The 19,183-nt window shown below is 44.3% G+C and overlaps 1 protein-coding gene and 1 long non-coding RNA gene across 2 annotated transcripts in view; both read left to right on the top strand.

Annotated features, from left to right (window-relative positions):
* The first annotated feature begins 172 nt into the window (after positions 1-172).
* Positions 173-1,702, top strand: LOC115016413 (uncharacterized). The gene is made up of 2 exons (XR_003833168.1): positions 173-256; positions 658-1,702. It is a non-coding gene; the product is annotated as an uncharacterized LOC115016413 (long non-coding RNA).
* Positions 1,703-2,896: 1,194 nt separating this feature from the next.
* bcr (BCR activator of RhoGEF and GTPase) overlaps positions 2,897-19,183 on the top strand; it is an 80,209-nt gene continuing 63,922 nt past the window's right edge. The window contains exon 1 of the mRNA XM_029444298.1: positions 2,897-5,413. Coding sequence (XP_029300158.1) covers positions 3,796-5,413 — 1,618 coding nt within the window. The 5' untranslated portion in view covers positions 2,897-3,795. The remainder of the gene's footprint in view (positions 5,414-19,183) is intronic.

Raw genomic sequence — 19,183 nt, forward strand, 5'->3', positions numbered from 1 at the left:
TGTGCTGGGCTTACCGCTCATTGTGGTAGTGTATAAGTGTTGGATCACAGCCCATACAGTCGACTGCACTAATCTTTAGACCACTTAATTCATTGTTTTTTTCCCCACACGTGAGAAATCTAAAGCATGTTTTATAAGGTAGAAGCCTGGGTTTGTCCGCACTGTGTGTGTGTGTGTGTGTGTGTGTGTGTATGTGTGCTCCACTTAACTATGCTTTTCTTCCTCAATGCCTTCCATTGGCTCCCCTGCCGTTAGAGTGAGTATCAATTTGCCGCCTTCACACTCAAAATACACATTCACTACCGTAGAATCTACTGAAACAACAGGAAGCCAGACACCTTCAGCAAAGAATTCCACCATTAAATTGAAATGTTCTCTGGGTAACTTGTAGACATCAAGGTCACAGGAAGGAGTTTTCAAATGTAATTCTTCCCATTTAAGGTATGAAGGGGAGTGATTATGTGTTGCCAATTCATACAAATACAAATTGATTAGGTGTTGACCACTTGCCACCATTGTGAATGTCACTGTGCTGTTCTTTTCACTGCTCTGACACCTGCCTATATTCACAAAACCAATACCTACTCTTCAAAATGTGGCAGAATCTTTTTTTAGTTAAATACCAAATACTAACAAAGTGTTTCTCTCCCTTTTTAGGTTGGCTCTCATAAAAGCTTCGCATAGTTTAAAGAGTGGGCTCAGAGGCTGGAGTCGTCCTGCTCTCGTGTGCTCACACTTAACTACACACAAACGCACACGCACCATGATGACCAGCAGTGTGTATGTGTGTGTGTACCCTTGCACAGACAAAAAGGGCCTGTTTTCCACAGTAATAAGACCAAATTCATAAGGGTAAACCTAAATGTGGTTGGGCTGGAAACACAATTCCCTTTGCCCTAATGCACCATAACCACACGACACACACAACATTCTTATACCTCTGTGTGTGTAGATGCTATATCCATAAGACACAATTCTGGTTTTGTGTGCAGGGACGTTTTCAACTCCCTGAACTTTCCTTCTTGCATGAACTCGTTTCCGACTTCCATGGTAACTTTTCACGTAGAAAAAAACACTGGGTTAATCGATCTTAGCTGTACATCAGTGTAAAAATCATCCATGCATGCGTTTCAGCTGTATGTAGGCTTTGCAATTTGTATTTATAGATTCTAATGTATAATACTCAAATGACATATTAAGATGGTTTTAAGATGGATCTATCGTAGATATGTAAATCACTGTTTCTATTGTAACGATTTGGGTAACTTGCACAACATTAGAAATGACTCGTGCTGAACTTGACTGTGCTCTACTTGAGTTTTTATTTTATTTTTAGACTTAAATCCCCCCCCCTCTGATATCTACTGTAGGCCGATCACTGACCCATTTCCTTTCTGATGAAGTAGTCCTTTGCCACAAGGACAACAGACTTAACACTTTGATTCATTGGTAATCCTGCAATACAACAGTGCTCTACTGTTTTCTTATTGCCTCGGTGTTACTATTATTATCATCATGTATCTTTATCAACTGCTGTAAAACTGTGATCTAACGTGAGGGGACTTGCACCTCAGCGACACACCTGGTCGAAGAACAATATTAACCATATGTATAAAGGCGATCATTATTGATGACTAATGATGGTTGTACATGCATTACTGAGGTTGTGGTTTCAGGTAAATAAAACAATATAGTATTTGGATTGTGTCATTTTGCATTATTGCATCTTTTGTTGTTCCACAGTTTTACACAATTAGTCATTTATAGGATTAGAAACAAATCCCAACCACTGGGTTAACAGTTGAGCACAGCTCTACATGGAGATTGTTAAAGGTGTTTCTCAAAGTGTTCAAATTGGTGTCAACATAGAGCAGCAGGTGTCTGTAAACTATTAAAATAAATGTTTAAAACTTAATTGTGATGATGTAATCGGAGAACAAATAAGTTATCAACCCAGATAACGTTTGAAAAAATGTGCAATTTTTGGTTACGTTGTCAAGAATTAATTGATTACTTCCTTAAAATATGGCAATTTCAAAATGTAACTTAAAATTAAAATGTAAAGGCGTTACAAGAACAATCCATGTTGCCTGTGATTAAAAAAAACAGCAACCAAATTGTACACGTGCTGTAGAATACACACAGTACACCTGTAGTTTGTGCCATTACTATTTTTGTAAGGGTCATTTGAATTTACCAACTGAAAGTGGTGAATATGCAAAATGCATTTCATTTGCTTTGAAAATGTTTTGAGAAAAACTAACTTTTGTGGCCGCATCCATTTTTTTTTTGTATGAGGTGCAATATTTTCAATGATTTAAAAAAGTTTAAATTACATTTTTGTTGTTATCCCATGGATTACGTTTCTGAATACAAAAATTGCCAAGAAGTAACTGACATTTCGAAGTACACCCAACCCTGCATATAAGATATTATTCCACTGGGTGGCAGCGTTGGGTTAAAGATACCAACAGCACTCCTACATGTTCTGTAACACCTGCTTGACAGGTACTGCCACTAGCTTTTAAAGAAACCCTGAAGAGATATGCTGTAATAATTCTTATTAACAATTGTTAATAAAAGCTGTAGTGGTGGAATAATGGCAGAGGCTGTAGCTGACTGGTTCCTAAGACATTTGGAAGGAAATGTTACAACATGTATCTGTGGTAATGTTTGATTTGTAAGCTTCATGTAGCTGCCTGAAAGTGCGATATGATAAACCAGCATTTATAATGCAGTAAAATAAAGAAAAGAGCCAAATGTGGCATAAAGAATGATTGAAGTTGCTTATGCAAAAGATTATTTAAACATATGAAATAAAGTTACATTTCATATCCAGAAAATAAACGTGGATAATAATGAGGTAAGGGCTGACTGCCCTGCTCTGTCTCTTTAACCAGCTCTGTCACTCTGGTCCCTCCCATTCTTGCAGCCCTCCAGTGTTGCTGGCCTGAGATGGGAGCGCACACACAGCGGCACCATCACGGCCGAAGAAACGGGCTAAACCTGGAAAAGAACAGGGGAAAAAACAACGATACCTCATAGGTACCGTGGAAAAACAATGGGAAAACGAAACAGATTCATAAACCAGATCACACCGCTTGATCCCGTCCTCTGAGAAACTCAGATGTTGTCGTCGCTTGTGTTTTGCGCTTTTTATCCTTTCTCCTTGAGCGCTGCTGGTACAAAGGCGCTTGGTGTGAAGCAGCAGCAGCACCTGGAATTACTGCCGTATGAATGGGTGAGAGTGAACGGATCTGCTATCACGGACAAACCCGGAATGGCAAACACAGACAGTGAGTAAACCTAGCAGGATTAAAATACTTTCTTCTTTTTTTCGCTCTCCCTGGGAGCCAGATCCCCGTGTCACCCCGCGAGGACAGATGCTGTCATTGTGTCGAGGCTGAGATTTAACACACAAAAAAAAAATCTTCTGAAAGTGTCCTTTTCTGGAATAATGCATGAGAAAGACGGGCGCTTTTGCAGCTTGCTGTTCCTTTTTATGCCCCTCACATTCCCAGCTATTCCTCTGGCTGAACAGCCGGTTTCTCTTCTTCAGAATGGGATGTATTGTTGCATCTGCGCAGCCCACGACAAGTGTCAGCAAGTAGACTGTGCGTTTTTGAACGGGTTACCTAAAGGCCTGTTTTAAACACTGTCACTGTAAAGTGGCCATTGTTGTCGATAAGGACTCTGTGGCGAACTGGACTAAAAAAGGACAAACGGTGCGCCCTTGGCTTCATTCACCCAGTGTGTGTGAGCCAGGGTCGGTCCCAGAAATAAATTAGGCACAATATGGTGGAGCCGGTGGGATTCACTGAGGCGTGGAAAGCGCAATTCCCGGAGTCCGACCCCCCTAAAATGGAGCTGCGATCTGTCGGCGGCATCGAGCATGAGCTGGAGAGGTGCAAAGCGTCCATCAGGCGCCTGGAGCAGGAGGTGAACAAGGAGCGCTTCCGCATGATCTACCTGCAGACCCTCCTGGCCAAGGAGAGGAAGAGCTATGACAAGCAGCGGTGGGGCTTCAGGAAGACACCGCTGAGTGAGGGGATGGACCCTGCAGCCACACAGGGAGCCGAGTGTCAGTCCCAGCAGCCACACATGCAGGAGACTGGTGGAGTTGGGGTAGGAGTTGTTGGTGGAGGGTATGGTGGTGGTAGTATCGATAGGATCCGTTATCAGCCTCTTGGAGAAGGAGCTGTAAGGTCCAAACCCAGGCCTCCGCCAGCCAGGAAGTCGGCCTCCCACGGAGACGGCCTGGAGTCAGCCTTTGAGGTACCCCAGCAGGCTGAGTCGACGTCTTGTGACAACCTAGATGGCCTCTCGCCGTCCAAGCAGAGAGGCATCTCTGTCTCTCCCCGCAGGGTCAACCTTCCGCCCCCAGACAAGGACATGCCCTCCGACCCCAAGGACAAGCTGGGGATGGGACTTGGGGTGGCAGCTCTGAGGTCCAACTTTGAGAGGATCAAACGGGCCAACTCTCACACTGCGGGGGATGTAGCGAAGGGCCAGGAGAAGCAGCAGCAGCTGCCGCCGCCACCACCGCCATTTTATTCTAACATGGAATTCCACCACGAGAGGGGTCTGATCAGAGTCAACGACCGTGACGTCTCCGACAAGATCAGCTCCTTGGGCAGCCAGGCCATGCAGATGGAGCGAAAGAGATCTCTTCACTCCCTCCCAGGTAACCTGGCAACGGTGGCAGGGGAGCTCCGCGCAAGGCCTGTGTACAGAGGCCGGTCCACTGAGAGCACCTGCGGCTATGATGCAGAATATGAAGATGGGGAACCCAACCAGCGACATTCAGGGAGGGCCAACGGTGGCAAACCTCCGCCTCCTCCTTGGCAGCCCTCAGAGTTCCAGGCCTACTCCAGTGTCTATGTTGGCGGGGTGATGATGGGTGAAGGTGGCGTTGGAGATGGGAGAGGCGGTGGTGGAAGTGGTAGTGGAGTCACAATGAGAGACCTTGGCGGAGGTGATGACCATCTCCTGACCTGGCCACGGCGTTCCTACTCACCTGGGAGCTTCGAGGATGTCGGCGGAGGAGGCGGCTACACGCCGGACTGCAGCTCCAATGAGAACCTGACGTCCAGCGAGGAGGACTTCTCCTCAGGTCAGTCCAGTCACGTCTCTCCCAGTCCCACCACGGCCTTCCGCCGGCCCTTTAGAGAGAAGAGCCGCTCGCCGTCCCAAAACTCCCAGAACTCCCAGCACTCGTTTGACAGCAGCAGCCCTCCGACACCACAGTCCCAGAAGCGACACCAGCGGCAGCAGGGAGGCCACGTGGTCATGTCTGAAGCCACTATTGTGAGCGTTCGCAAGACCGGTCAAATATGGCCACCTGCTGCCCATCATGACCTCGTGCCCCATGGTAGAACATCCCATGACAACAGTTTCCATGGAGACCACCTAGGTGAGTGGTGGCTGCTGTCTCTAATCTTTGTTGTGGTTGAGAGCAGGTGGGCTGGATTGCAAAGGGGGTTTCAGACCCCACACAGAAACTGAGTATGCCTGGCTGTGTGTGGACGAAGGAAAAATGAATGAAAGCCTGAGTGAATGAGTGCAGTTTAGTCATGTCTCATGTGTTGCATTTTTACCCTCTTCCTCAAGTAATGTCTTTCCTCTTAAAACCCCAAAGCAGCCAAATGTTGATGTGATTGATAGTGTATGCTTGATTGTGTGTGTTCATGCAAACACGCACAGCTCGGTGTTCTTTAGACAGCCTCGCGTGGGAGACGGATGAAAGATCCACCTCTGCTTATTCCTGGAATGTCAGTCGGGTGGGTGAACAATAAATGCGGTCAGTCTGGGTTGAAACTGAAGGTCTAGCCTTCCTCAGACGACTCCTCCTGTAGCTCTTGAGTATGGAATTCCAATCACATTTCTCTGTCTGCCTGCTTGTCTCTCTTTCTGCCTGAAACTTGACAGTAGTAGAAGACAATCCCCTGAACCTCAAGCCAAAACTCTTCACCAGATTTAAGCACAGAGCAGGACCAAAGAAATCCACTCTCCAAACAATTATGTGCAGTATCCCTAACCACTTAATTGCAGCCTTTGGGCCATGGCACCTGTAATGGAACAGCAGCTAGCAGATAGATACGCCGCCTGGAGCTGAATGGGCATGGCGAACTTGGCTGTCAGGCTCAAGCCCAACAACAGTGGAGTGTGTTGCTCAAAGAAGCACATTAGTAGTGCTTAGCGTATTGTAATTACTTAGAAAGTTTCCATTGCAGACGCTGTGCCAGCTCAGAAGGGAAACCAAACACTGCTCGGGTAGTTCAAATATTTGACATCATTTTTAGTCATCGAGTGTTATTTACCGAGGTGCGGTTAGTTGCAGTTATGCATATTTTGCTTGTTGTTTCTCTCTGGTTCTCTGCTGTTGAAGTGAGTAGTGTTTTAGCGCCCACCATATTGTAACAGATTTGGGACTGGCGCCCTGTTGGAACAGACAGACAGAAGGATGCAGGCATCACACGCCAGATCCAGTGCCAGCATGAACTAGACGGGAAGAGGTAGTCAGATCGATGGGGAAAGAGAGAGAAACAAAAAGAGATGCGATCGGGGAACAAAAACAATGAAGGCGAAAGAGAGAGGGGAAGTGTAAGCAGAAAAGATGTGACACAAAAGGGCATTTATATGTTATAACCTATGCTTTTAGTTTATGGACGAGAGATTCCCACTGTACCCGTATAATAAAGTTACAACTAATTTAGATGTTTTGAAGGCTAAATATCCTAAACATTTCTGTCATCATTCTGGGTAGCATTAATGTCTGAAACCCAATGCCGCTCATTGCTTACATATCCTGAACAGAGAACAGGTCTCTGTGCAACTATAATTTATTTGAATAGAACCACTGACACACTGGCCCTCAAGGTGGAATCAACTAAAATGTTTTTCCAGACAGAATGCGATGACCAAACTACAAGATCGCATCCTGTCCGGAAAACAACCTCAGACATATTTGCAGTGAAAGTGAAAGACATCTTACCTCCCTGTCCATCTTGATGACAAGTAATAGGCAAACGCCATCAACAGTTAAGTACAATGCTCACATTCGTAGCTCTAACAGCAATTAAGATTGTGCATAGTTTGCAGATAGCGAGTCCCCAGCAAATGGCTAGCTAATTCCCCAGCTGCTATGTTTAGGATTATCGCTGCACTGTCTGCTCTCTTTGTTTTAACATCTTTTCCACAACAGTGAGCTCTGTGGGGAGTTAGACGAGCCGGAAGAGCAGGGATGGATGATGTGGTGTGTGGGGGGGTGGGGGGGGGGGGATGTGTAGCAGACAGTGATCCATTTAGTGGGATAATCTGGAATTTGAGCATAAGAAGTAAAAATGTTTGGATAGACACCATGCAGAGTTGTTCTGTTTTCTAGTTTGGGGGGGGTTTAAGCTGATGGCAGTCAGGCGTGATGTTGACATCGAAGGTGACGAGAATGATGAATGTTGCGTCATATCGCGACCCGGTGGCGTATCATTTCAGCCAACCGGAACAGAGAGAGAGAGAGAGAGAGAGAGAGGTACAGTAAAGGGAAGAACAGTGTGCTTTTGGTGGGCGGCTGATGATAATAATGAAGAGTGGGACGGCGTTGTGAGGAAGACTGAGGGAGGCAGAGTGCAAGGCAGAGCTGTCGTTTCTCGCTTCATTGGTCAGGGATGCGGGGGCTGCAGAGAGGCACAGATGGGAAGAACTCTCCCGTTGCGTAACAGAAACACACAGACTCGGGCTCGCACACAAAGACACACACGCTTCATGTTTACTCTTAAACCTTGAGACTGCTTTGAGTGCAGCAATAGGTGTGTACGTATGTGTTCCCTGTGTTGTTTAGACTGGGTCATAGTGGAAGGAGGTTTCCTGCCAGTGGTTGACCCGAGTCTGGAGACACGACTCTCGCACCATCTGCCAGAGCTGATCTATAGTGATTAGTTCTCTTCTCTTCTCTGCATGCCAACAACAGTAGTAATTGCCTCATGGTGTGCTTTGTTTATTTAATGTTGGGGGGGGGGGGGTTTTCAGGATGAAAAGTTTCCATGCTGAGCAGGAACGAGCGGGTCTTTGTGGCGATGACAGAAAACAAAATGAGTGAAAGATTGAAATAGAGATATTTCCCTCGAGTGTCATTCAGTGGATGAGCAGGGACGCTTGGCAAGTTAAATCTAGGCTCATGAAAAAAATAGCAAAACATGTTTGGAGGCACAACTGCCAACTTTTCATTTCTTAACTGAACTGAACAAACATGAGTCGAGCGTTCGTGCCGAGTTAGATGACTGACGAGTCTGTTTTTTGTCGTAATGACTCAATTCTTCACCTCTTCTTGAAAGTAACAACCGCAAAAGGGAATACATTTCTCATTAAAATAAAGAACATGATAATTGAAACCAACAGAGCGATCCAAATGTTTCTCACACACAGGGCTGTAGTTAAAGGTGGGAGAAATATCAGATCTGTGGAAAGGTGGATTAAGGCCAACTCGTATTACCCGCTGAACGTTTTGAGTCAGTTCATTGAAGACGAGGAGCTTTCACTACCTTCTGTAATAAAATGGGTGGTAACCAAAAATGTCATTTTTCTCCATATGCTGTTTCCATTGATTCATTTGATGGGATATCTTCCTATGAACCTGGGAATACCTGTGGGCTTTTATTCAGAGCCAAAGCAGGACAGACCTGGGAAAGATTCAATGGTTGTATTGTCCACAACCTCTGGGTCCTGTCAGCGGCTATATTTTTAGGCAGGCCCGATGTCTTGCTCTCTTTCTTCAACCTCTTTGGACTCAGGGTTATTTATCACTTCATTTTACATCCCCCTTATCCCACACTGTGAAGTGGATCCATCCATACAATTTAGAGGTTTTTGATTGAAGTCATTTTAGTCGTCATTTGGGTGAACTGTATTTAATGTGGAAAGAGTTGAATTTCAATTTGAAGTAGATATTGTAGAGCAAAATGAACGAGGCAAAACTAAGCTTTTAGTTTGCTAAATGTGATCCCATGTATGGTGAACAGTAAAAGAGATGATATGGCATTATATATATTTATAAAACGGACATGTCAAATCAAGCAATCTGATTGGTTCTTAGCCATGGTATAATGAGCGTATATCACGGGTAGAATTGTAGTTACTTTTCACAACAAGTCAGTATCCCTCCGCGTCTGAGAAAAAGCTACAACCGTTACAGCTGTTAAATTACGTCCGTTAAGAAACAAACTTACAAAGCTTTTCTCTGGAGGAGTGGATTGATCAGTGCCTATAACTTCGTGTCGGGCCAAATCACGCCCCTTAACCGTGATATAATGAGCATATACCACGGCCTGTCGTGAGCTATTGCTTAAATATATATATGACAGGACTACCAACTTTTCTATTTAGTTTGGAGTGAGATAGTAAAATCATCATTGCCTGTATGTGTTTCTTGGTATTTGGCGAAATATATTCGTCACTTAAAATCATGATGTGAAACAAACACTCCTGCATACCTCCTAGGATTAGATTTGAGTGCGTTGCATGCATGTGTATGTTTATCCGTCTCAGCAACAAGCGGGCGATCAGTGGAGATGACAGTGTGTAGCAGCGATGCCGGATAGGATCTGAGTCTGTGTATGTTTCTTCCTCTCTGAGCCTTTATGTCTCTATGTGCAGTTGTTGCACCATGTGATCCAGCTTGCAAGGGGGGCTGAAAATGAAAAGGAACGATTGGTAGAGACGGCTCACGAGAAATTCACAAGATTTTGTCAGTGGTACCTCCGGCCAAGCCCACATGCTTTACAGTAGTCCGGCGTGGCACAGTGACCCCCTTTTCACACTGAGAGGGGGGGTGGGGGGGTGACGACTGTAGCACAGACTGAACTGTAGGCTTGTTCAGTCTGTGCTGTTGAGTGAGCTTGGCAGTGAAAGCCTCAGTTACCTCAGCCGGCACACAGGAGCTGCAGGCTCAAAGTTGGGCCCTGGAAAGGAGAGGAGAGAAGCATGGGAGAAGAAGAAGAGGTGGACGTGGAAGGAGGGGTGGGGGGAGGGAAGTTGATCTGCCTCTCTTGCCAGCTGGGTGCTCAGATCAGCCTTTCCAATGAAAGGCTGGTGCAACCTGCTCGGACCAAGCATGTCGGCACAAAACGGCCCCTTTGTTCCCTTTGCTGGGATCAGTTATGGAGGAAGAAAACATACTTTAAAAAAAAAAGAAGAGAAAAGCCTGTGAACTATTTTAATATTTTAATTAGTTGGCTTGTCTGTAATAGTTCTGTCACAATGTGCAGTGTGTAGTGTATTTGAAAATATTATGCTCCTGGCAGCAAGACCCCTCCATCCTATGTTTCTGCAGTAGAGGTCCAGCCTGGCACCGAGGCTGTCGTGGCTTTGCTCTGTTGGCAGTGGGCAGGAGGGTGGAGCTGGAGGAGCTACCCAGGGAGAGTCAAACTGCCTGGCTTGGTTTGTGGGGCTGGAGCCGCCAGTTTCAGCCCTCCACTCAAATGCAGGCCGTTACTGGGACAAACGGTTTTAAGTATGGGGGGTGATTGTTTGTCCATTCTCCATAAGTTTGAGGACATTCAAACTAACCTCTGGGTGAAGGGGAAGCAGCTTGGCTGATCACAACTGGCTATTTGGATGAACAGACAACAAATACAAACAAACATAAACACAAACTCACAGGCCTCCAAAGGGTAATTACTCTTCACTGCTTCTGTTTATTTCCTCCTTCTTTTGTGTGTGTGCTTGTTTACCTCCTATGCCAAGCATCCAGCCACAATCTTTCCTCTGGTGAGCGACAGAAAACTTGGAAAATCCCTTACATAAATTCTGGTGACTCTCCCCATGTGTTGCTGCTTGCCCTTTTGAACATCGGCCATCTTGGCTCTCTGTTACATGGTCATCTGAATTGGCCACAGTGCAGGGAAACTGTGCTAGTTATGGTCCACCGCTAACCACTCACCGCAGGCCTTGTAGTGGGAGTGCATGCCGGTTTGTGTTTTCTGGTTTTCTATATCCTATTTTAGCTGCACAGGTCGTTAATCAAAGCCAGCCGTCTAAGGGACGGGTTAAGGTTGGGGGGGGGGATGGAAAGAAAGACCTGGTTTATGGTCTCTGGTTGAGACCACAGGTCAATTTGTTGTCATGAAAAATAATATCTGAATTTCCCAAAAGGGTAAACAATACAACCCTAATATTTCAGTAAAACTGTAACTTATAAAGTTAGGTAACATAATGTTATAAGTGGCAAATAACTTTAACTAATTTTTTGAGTTTTCTAACGTTAACTAGCTATGCTAATGTCACTTTAGCACAAGAAACAACAGGAAATAAATGCGAAAAGCTTAATGTAATCATTTCATCTAACGTTTATGCTAGTCTTCGTTAGCTAACGTTAGCAAACTAATAAGGTTAGTACAAGTTATTTACAGTTACATTGAAATATTAAGGTTGTATTGTTAAACCTCGGCGCTCTGCGTCTAGACCCTTCTCAATTTGTCACACACATGTATAATTGAAAGCCAAGCGATACTCTGGATTAGAGTGCAACAAAAAACCTGTCTAGTCATGCAAACATGTAAACCTTAATCTCCACTCTTTAGTCCGGGAATTAGAAACGGGCAAACAATCAGATTAACCATTTCTCCTCATATAACACAGCTCACACCACACCACACTCATTACAGCACTAATGCGTGATGTCCTATATATTACAGTTGGGATTATCATCACTCACAAACCATCACTGGCACGGATGCATGGTTACACAGTAATGTTAGGACAGTGGTGATGTTTCCTCCGTGCATTATGATAACGTGAGATTGGTAGTTTGTGTTTTAAACATTTAGATGAATTACTCCTGCACTATAGTGTGTAGATATTCTTGGCTTTGAGAGAATTAACATGTATGAAATGGAGCTTTTCTTTTCTTTAATGAGGCATTCTCTCTCATTTTCCACCTCGTTTCTTCCCTAAACCTTCTTCTCCATCACTTTATTATATCCTCTTCTCTCCATCTCATCCTACCTTTTCACCATTTCTTCTTCTTTCTCTCCATCTACGCTCCATTCAAACAGCTGCTTCTAGTTTCCTTTTGCTTGGAGCCAATTAGAGGTGCATCACCTTTTCTGTCTTTGTTTTCCACCAAGCAAAAGGGGGAAAAGCAGAGAGAGATCAAAGTCATGACCCCCCCTGCAGGAGCATGCAGGCTCTCTCTGTAATTGTCCAATAGGGGTTTAACTCACGAATGCCTATAAAACAGCACAATCAATGCCAAATGTCAGCAGCTGGCCTCCTTGCTACAGAACAGTATAGACTGCCAATCTATTCCCCTGAACCTACACGGCTGATTCTCTTAGAGCCTTTTTGTTTTCTCTCTTTTCCTCCAGCTAATTCTCTATGTCTGCATTTCTTTCTTCTGTCTATGTCCACCATGCACGTGTGTGTGTGTGTGTGTGTGTGTGTGTGTGTGTGTGTGTGTGTGTGTGTGTGGACAGACAGTTAAAAGCTTATGATTCTTCAGTAAATGGGTTTATTCGAAATTTAATGGACTTTACCTTGGATTACAGTTGGTAGTAAGGATTGTGGATCACTGAGGGTTAAGCTAGTAGTATGCAGCATTTCCCCGTCCGTCGCTTCTTGAACGTCCTTGTAATCCTTGATATCGAGAGCATCGTGGATGTAAACAATAGGAAACATCACGCACCTGTCCGTATAGATGCATGGTTATTTGGAACAGTGTAGAGTGAACTGTCAAAATTGACAATCTGATTAACATTTTTGTCATTTATTGTTAAGCAAATTTCGAAGATGCTAATTATTAGTTTTCACATTTGTATCGCAGTTGAATGTATTGTGGGTTCTAGAAGGGAGGCGGAGAAGGTGGGTCATTTAGTGACGAAGCCTCAAAACGTTGCCTCATTAAATGCTTGGGAGCTTGTAATACCGAGTGTGGGGACTTCCTCTCTTTTTCCTTAGCTAGAAGAGAAGCACAGGAGTCATCAGTGAACTCCTGCAGGGCCAGAAAAAACCCTGAAGTTGTTTCCATAGCGAAGCTGAAAGGCCAGGGAAGAGGGAGGAAGCTCTTCAGACCTTATTAGCTTTTTGTAGCTGCAGAAGATGATGAAAAGCTACAGGATGAGACACCTTGTCCTTTCCCCCTCTGCGAGACAGGACACATGCACGCACATACTCTCTCTCTCAGACTCTCTGACTACGTCTCTTACTCAATAACACTAGCATGGATGCAGACAAATTTGTCTCTCTGCAGCGTATCCGGACCCAGTATGGAATCTACTTTTTAAACCTGAATCGTTTATCACATACACTTTGCTTTCAACATTTGTAAGCATGAATGAATAGTGCTGAATCGCACATTTGCATGTAGCTAATAAAATAAGAACAAGCAGAGACAAAAGATTTGATGTGACATCCAGAGCCTTGAAACCTTTTCTATCCTGGTGTTTTAACCAACCTGGAACCGGATCCAAAATGGAACCAGCTTCTCCAACCTAACCCCAAACCCTAGTTTGGACACACACACACACACACACACTCTCTCTCTCTTCCCTCAGGCTCTTTGTTATTGGACTGAGTTTGCACTGGGCAGCTCGATGGGTTTGCTCAATAAATGGCACTTGTTTCGGGCTGCTGGGCTAATAGAGAAGGAGCTGTGTGTGTTTGTGCGTGCGTGCGTGTGTGTGTGTTTAAGGTTTCGGGGGTTAAGCCTGTGTGAGTGAGTTGGAGAGGGAGAGAGAGGGAGGGAGAGAGAGAGAGAGCGAGGAGGAGAAAGGGAGGGAGCGAGAGAGAGAGAGGGAGAGAAAGGGAGGGAGAGAGAGGAGACTGAGAGACTGCAGAATGAGGTAGCTATGCTATAAAAATAACACATTATCAAATAAATGAGTAAAGTGTCTGGCTGTTGATCGGCGTTGCAGCTGGCTACTCGTGTCTGGTGAGTGCTGTGGATCAGAGCCAGTGGAGACGGATGGAGTTGAGGAGAAGAACCACACTGTAAAAAAAAAAAAAGAACAGGGAAGGGTCAGTAAAGGTCATTGTGATGGACCTTTCTGTGTTTCATCCAATATGCATGGGGGGGGGGGGGAGTTAAGTATACTATATGTTTGGCATCCAATGTGTTTAAGTCATTCAAGCCCTGCAGCAGCACCATTTAAAACGGCCTTGTTCAGTTGTTTTTAAATGGTCAGTAATTTAGTGGGTTTGTTTTGCATTTCAGTGCCAATATAGGAACAAGAAAGGGTGATGACAAGAAAATGACATAAGTAATAATAAATCCATAAATAATGTCACAACACAATTATACTCATCTCCTCAAAGAGGTGACATTACATCAGTGGACTCTTCTCGTAGGCATGGTAAATATGACTCCATGTAAAGGCACCGATGCATATTAGTTACTGTACATGCTGCATGCACAGCGCACAGACAGAGGGAGGAGAAGAAGAAGAAGAAGAGAGAGAAACTGACTGCTGTGGTCCGATCGATTTTGATGAAGAGCAGAATCTTTCCTGTCGAACAGACATTTAACAAATGAACATGAAGAAAAACAAAACATTTTACCAGATGTGAAGACAAGTTGGATTCACATTTTACGCCTTCTCCGGCTCCTTTTAAAAGAAATGTGTGTTGTTTGTTGAGCCGCTAGTTGCAGAGGGACTGGATAAGTGGAGGCTCCTGGGGAAGATCGGATTTCATGTCGCGATCTGCCTCCCTCCCCTTCCTCCACCTCTTCCCTGAATGCCCTTTGGTAACATCCCTCCTTCTGTGATATCTCCCTTTTATGTCACTTAATATCCCTTTCTCTATCCCCCTGACCATTTCTCTCTCTCTCCCCGCCTGCCTCTTTCACTCAGTGCTATTCAGCCCGGAGCGCACTATACAATATAAAGGCTGATTTTTAAGCCCAATTTGTCCTTGACAACTGATTTTGAAGTTCGTGGAGAGAATGCACTTGTCTGGAAAAATGTAGGACAAATCAGCAGTCGGAAAAATGTTTTATCTGTCGGGTTTTAATTTGTTGCCTCTCGGTTCAGAAGCAATCATAGTTATGTTGAACGTGTTCCATTGTTACAACTGAGTCTGAGATCAATCTGAATGTGAGCAGGTCGACCAAAATGCGAATGGAAATCAGCCATCTGCAAAAACGTGTCGTTAAATGTGTGACATCGAGTCTTTTCACAGTCGGTCATAATTGTTAAAGCCTTTTCTCCGCTGCTGTGTCGTCCCTTTCCGTCCGTCTGTTTCAGTCCATTGTTAGCCCGCTTTCTTTTCCAGACGGCCGGCAGAATCCAAGCCAGCAGCCCTCGGCCCGATTCTCCTACGTACGTACCTACCCGGGAGCAAAATGAGAAAACTCAACTCTCTGGCTTTTCCAGCTCAACCTGTGCCCCCAGCAGAGCACTTAATAACACATATTTGCAAGTTAAAGATAACTTACATAACTTTGAAATGATGCAGAGGCTCATCTTGGCTTAACAACCACTCTGTGTGGTTTCTCTCCCAGTTATGCAATCTGTAAGTCTTCAACAGAAACCTTGTGCAAATAACCCCGACTGCGAGATAACAAGGCCGTTCTAAGGGCGTGTGACGTTTGCTTTGGGATGAGATGTATGAAACTTAACTCGAACATAAGTGCTTGTGTTATTAACACATCAAAAATTAGACGTGTGTGGGGGGGGGGGAACCTTTGACACTCTGGTGTGTCAAATGTCAACAAAAATGTATCACCAGCTGCTGGAAACTCGACTTGAATATATTTCTCTGTGTTAAAAGAACTGAATTGAGTGACGGAGCTGCTTGTGAATGTAGGAGGAAGAGAATATGAAGTGATTCCTCATGTGCTGCTTTGTTGTGGGATTGGGAGCTTCCTCTGTAGTGTCCACATGGTGTCCACATGGTCAAAACAGCCTCATTTCAGTGCTTTTTGTCCTGTTTTCTTCTTTCTCTCATTCCTTCTCAGCTTTTTTGCTCTTTCTTTCTTTCGCTCTGTTTTCCTTTCTGTCTTTCTTTTTTTTTAAACATGTCTTCCTGTGTCATTGTCACTGCAGCTCCCTCTAATTTGGCCCACTTTATAGACCTATAAATGGCAGAGCATGCTCAGAGCAGAGCGTTTGTGATTGGCTCGGAGTGACAACTCCAGAAGTATTTTCTCTGTCACATCTGTAAGGAGAGCGTACAGTAGCTCCTCTTGTTTAATTTGTGCTGTCTGTCTTCTGTCCAAAAGTATAAAGCCAGAGAAACACTTTTAGACATCAAACTGCAGTCAGCCTCCTTGACTAAACCCACAACATGAATTCACAAGAATGTAAATACAGATATTTAGAAACTAACTCACCATCTCATACCCATGTAGGGCTGAATACATGCTCACTAATTGACTGCTGGGTTTTGATAAAAGGGTATGTTTGCTCACATGCACTCACCATTCTGCCTCCCCGCCTAATCCCTCTCTATGTCATCCATTATTGATGCTGTAGCCCACTTGTTTCAAAACTAGAAAACTGACTGTCGTGACACAGCAGGGTGTCATATTCTCCACCCCTCACCCAGTAACCAGCCACCCTCATTCACACAAAGCAACATGCACATACTCGTGTCTGTTCATATCTGATGGGTAAACCAATATCTACGGTATAATGGACATTTTGCTAGTAAGCTGAGAAAGGCTGACTCCCCCAGAGCTACACAGCAGGGAACCATGGTCTGATCCTTTAGCAGATTATTTGATCTAATAATCGTTAAGTCTATAAAATGCTAGAGAAACATAAAGTGAAAAAACAGCATTCGCAATTTTCTTTATTGTCACATATGACAAAAAAAGCAGAAAATGTAAAATGAAATAAATAAATCGATTTATCAAATTACTTGCTGATATCTATCTATCGACTTATCGTTGCAGCTCTAAACGTGTCAACATCAAACGGTGTTGAATCTCGACTTTCCCATTCTTGCACACATCCCAGAATGAACCCGTAGCAGTCGTCCACAAACATCGACATCCTAGATTATAATGTATTTGTATTGTCTCTCCCTGCTTTAGTATACATTGTGGCTGTCCACCTCAGAGTTTGGGTAAGAATAATTGATCTTTGACACAGACTTAGATTCCCAAGCAAAACTCTGATAAAGAAAGCAGTTTTTCCAGTTACTCATGTAGGCACCATTTGTGAAAACCTTCCGTCTGCATTTTCAGCTACAGATTTGTAGAGGATTAACTAATGCATTCAAACGTACATTAATGGATGAACACAAATCTGTTTTGGTGGATTGCCAAAATACATCCTACATATGGGAAATACTAATTAATTGTTTGAAATACATACATATATCCATTAACCAAAGCTCAGGGGGGAAATTTAACTAAATGCGCGTGGCCGAAAGCCAGATATGAAGTACTGAGATCCACAATTTATTATGTAACGGGTTATGAAAGGGGATGTTTACCATGCAAACGAGATCCCGTTGACATTTACAACTGAAGATCAAGGCAAACTGTAGCTGGTGAGCTCTGGCTCCAAACACTGCAGAAGACGAGCTTAGAATAAATGTCCTGCTGCAGCTACCATGAGTCGCATAATCACTAATAATACCTGCAACCAAGGAAATATTGTGCAGCATGATGACGCAGCACCGAGTTCTCTGTAAATACTCTCACTGTCACTTACGAGCAGATGAAGAACAGTATGCACATCATTGTAAACAAACTACAGAAGGTCATGTAGCTCCATCTGTCAGAACACATTTAGGATAGTCACCCGTCATGGGAAACAGAGTGCAATTATCTAATTGACTAGAAACTAGAACATTTATTTTTTTATACATTTTGCCACTCAACAAACCGGATGAAAAATGAATCCAAGCCATTACAACACTGTTGCTATTTTTATTGTGTCTTAAAATCTTGAGTTTCAGAATTGTTTTCTTATTTGATTTCGGCGGTCGAGACATTTTCAGTTTGGAAAGTTTAATAGTTTTTAATCTGGATCGGTGGATAGTTTCTGATTCATTTTACTATTGGACACCCACAGTGAAAGCGTAGTCATTTCTGATTGGACAGCCTTTAATGATGTCTAATTGGATGTTGAAAGAAGCCCCACAGGGATAGAGTGCAACCGCAGTGCTGTGACAAGGGAAGTGGTGTTGTCCACGCCCCCCTTCCTGCAGTAGATTGGATGGTGGCCAGAGGACGAGGCGTCTCAAGGAATCCCTGTGTCACCAGAGAAACTTGGGTACACATGCTCACAGAAAGATAAAACACACTGCAGATAACCTCACGCCCACTACCATTTACTCTAGACACATACTTCTTCCGGCTTTAGGCCTTCTCACGGGATCTTGTCTGATCTTTAGGTGTGTTCCCTGGTAGCGCGAACATACTAGTCCCTCTGTGGCAACGCTGTTTCTTTGAAAGCTTCATCTCTGGCGTGCACTGTGTTACTGGCCACAGAAGGATGCCACTCCCTGCTGTGTGTGGGCACAAATGTGTTCTTGTATTTATTGTGTGTGTGTGCTTCTGCCTTGAGTGTGACCTTGTATTGAAAACAGAAAAGTGATCTATACAAGGCTCCGTGGTGCCCGCAGTCTGCTCTCCGGTCCAGAGCAAAGTGGAATAATTTGATTACTGTTGCACCACGCCAAGAGATATTCATAACTCTATCGATTACTTAAGTGAATCCATGGTGAGGGCGCCCATCAGAAGACCTCTATAAATCTTTCAGCTCTGGACCTGTGACAGTTTGGCAGCCATGTGGCCTGGCAGTGACTAAAACTGCCCTTCACTCGCAGATAAGCTTTCACCTTGCTGAAGTCACATCCAACTATAACTGTTTTGGTTGTTGGAAATGGAAGAAATAGATCCACACAATACTACTACTTGTGTCTGGTTGTTTAATACAAGCCCATAAAAAGCATCCAGCTACCTGGCACATTTCCTCTTGTCTGCTGAAGGCTTCCAGAAAACGAAACAGATGGCTCGACTGCGCGAGGAGACGGAGCGCTCCACACGGTGGAAACTTCCAGTGTTTTACACTGACGCAATTAGCTGTAATGAATTGAATTAACCCGCCAAGGTAGGGATGGCTTCAGTGTAAAACACAACCCAGAGAGAATGTGATTCTCCTCTGGCAGACACGTCGTGGCATCTCGCTTCAAGGCCTCTGTTCTTTCACGGGGAGAAACAGATGTGTTAGTTTCATGG

The sequence above is a fragment of the Cottoperca gobio genome, chromosome 12, assembly GCF_900634415.1.
Source record: "Cottoperca gobio chromosome 12, fCotGob3.1, whole genome shotgun sequence".
NCBI lineage: Eukaryota > Metazoa > Chordata > Actinopteri > Perciformes > Bovichtidae > Cottoperca > Cottoperca gobio.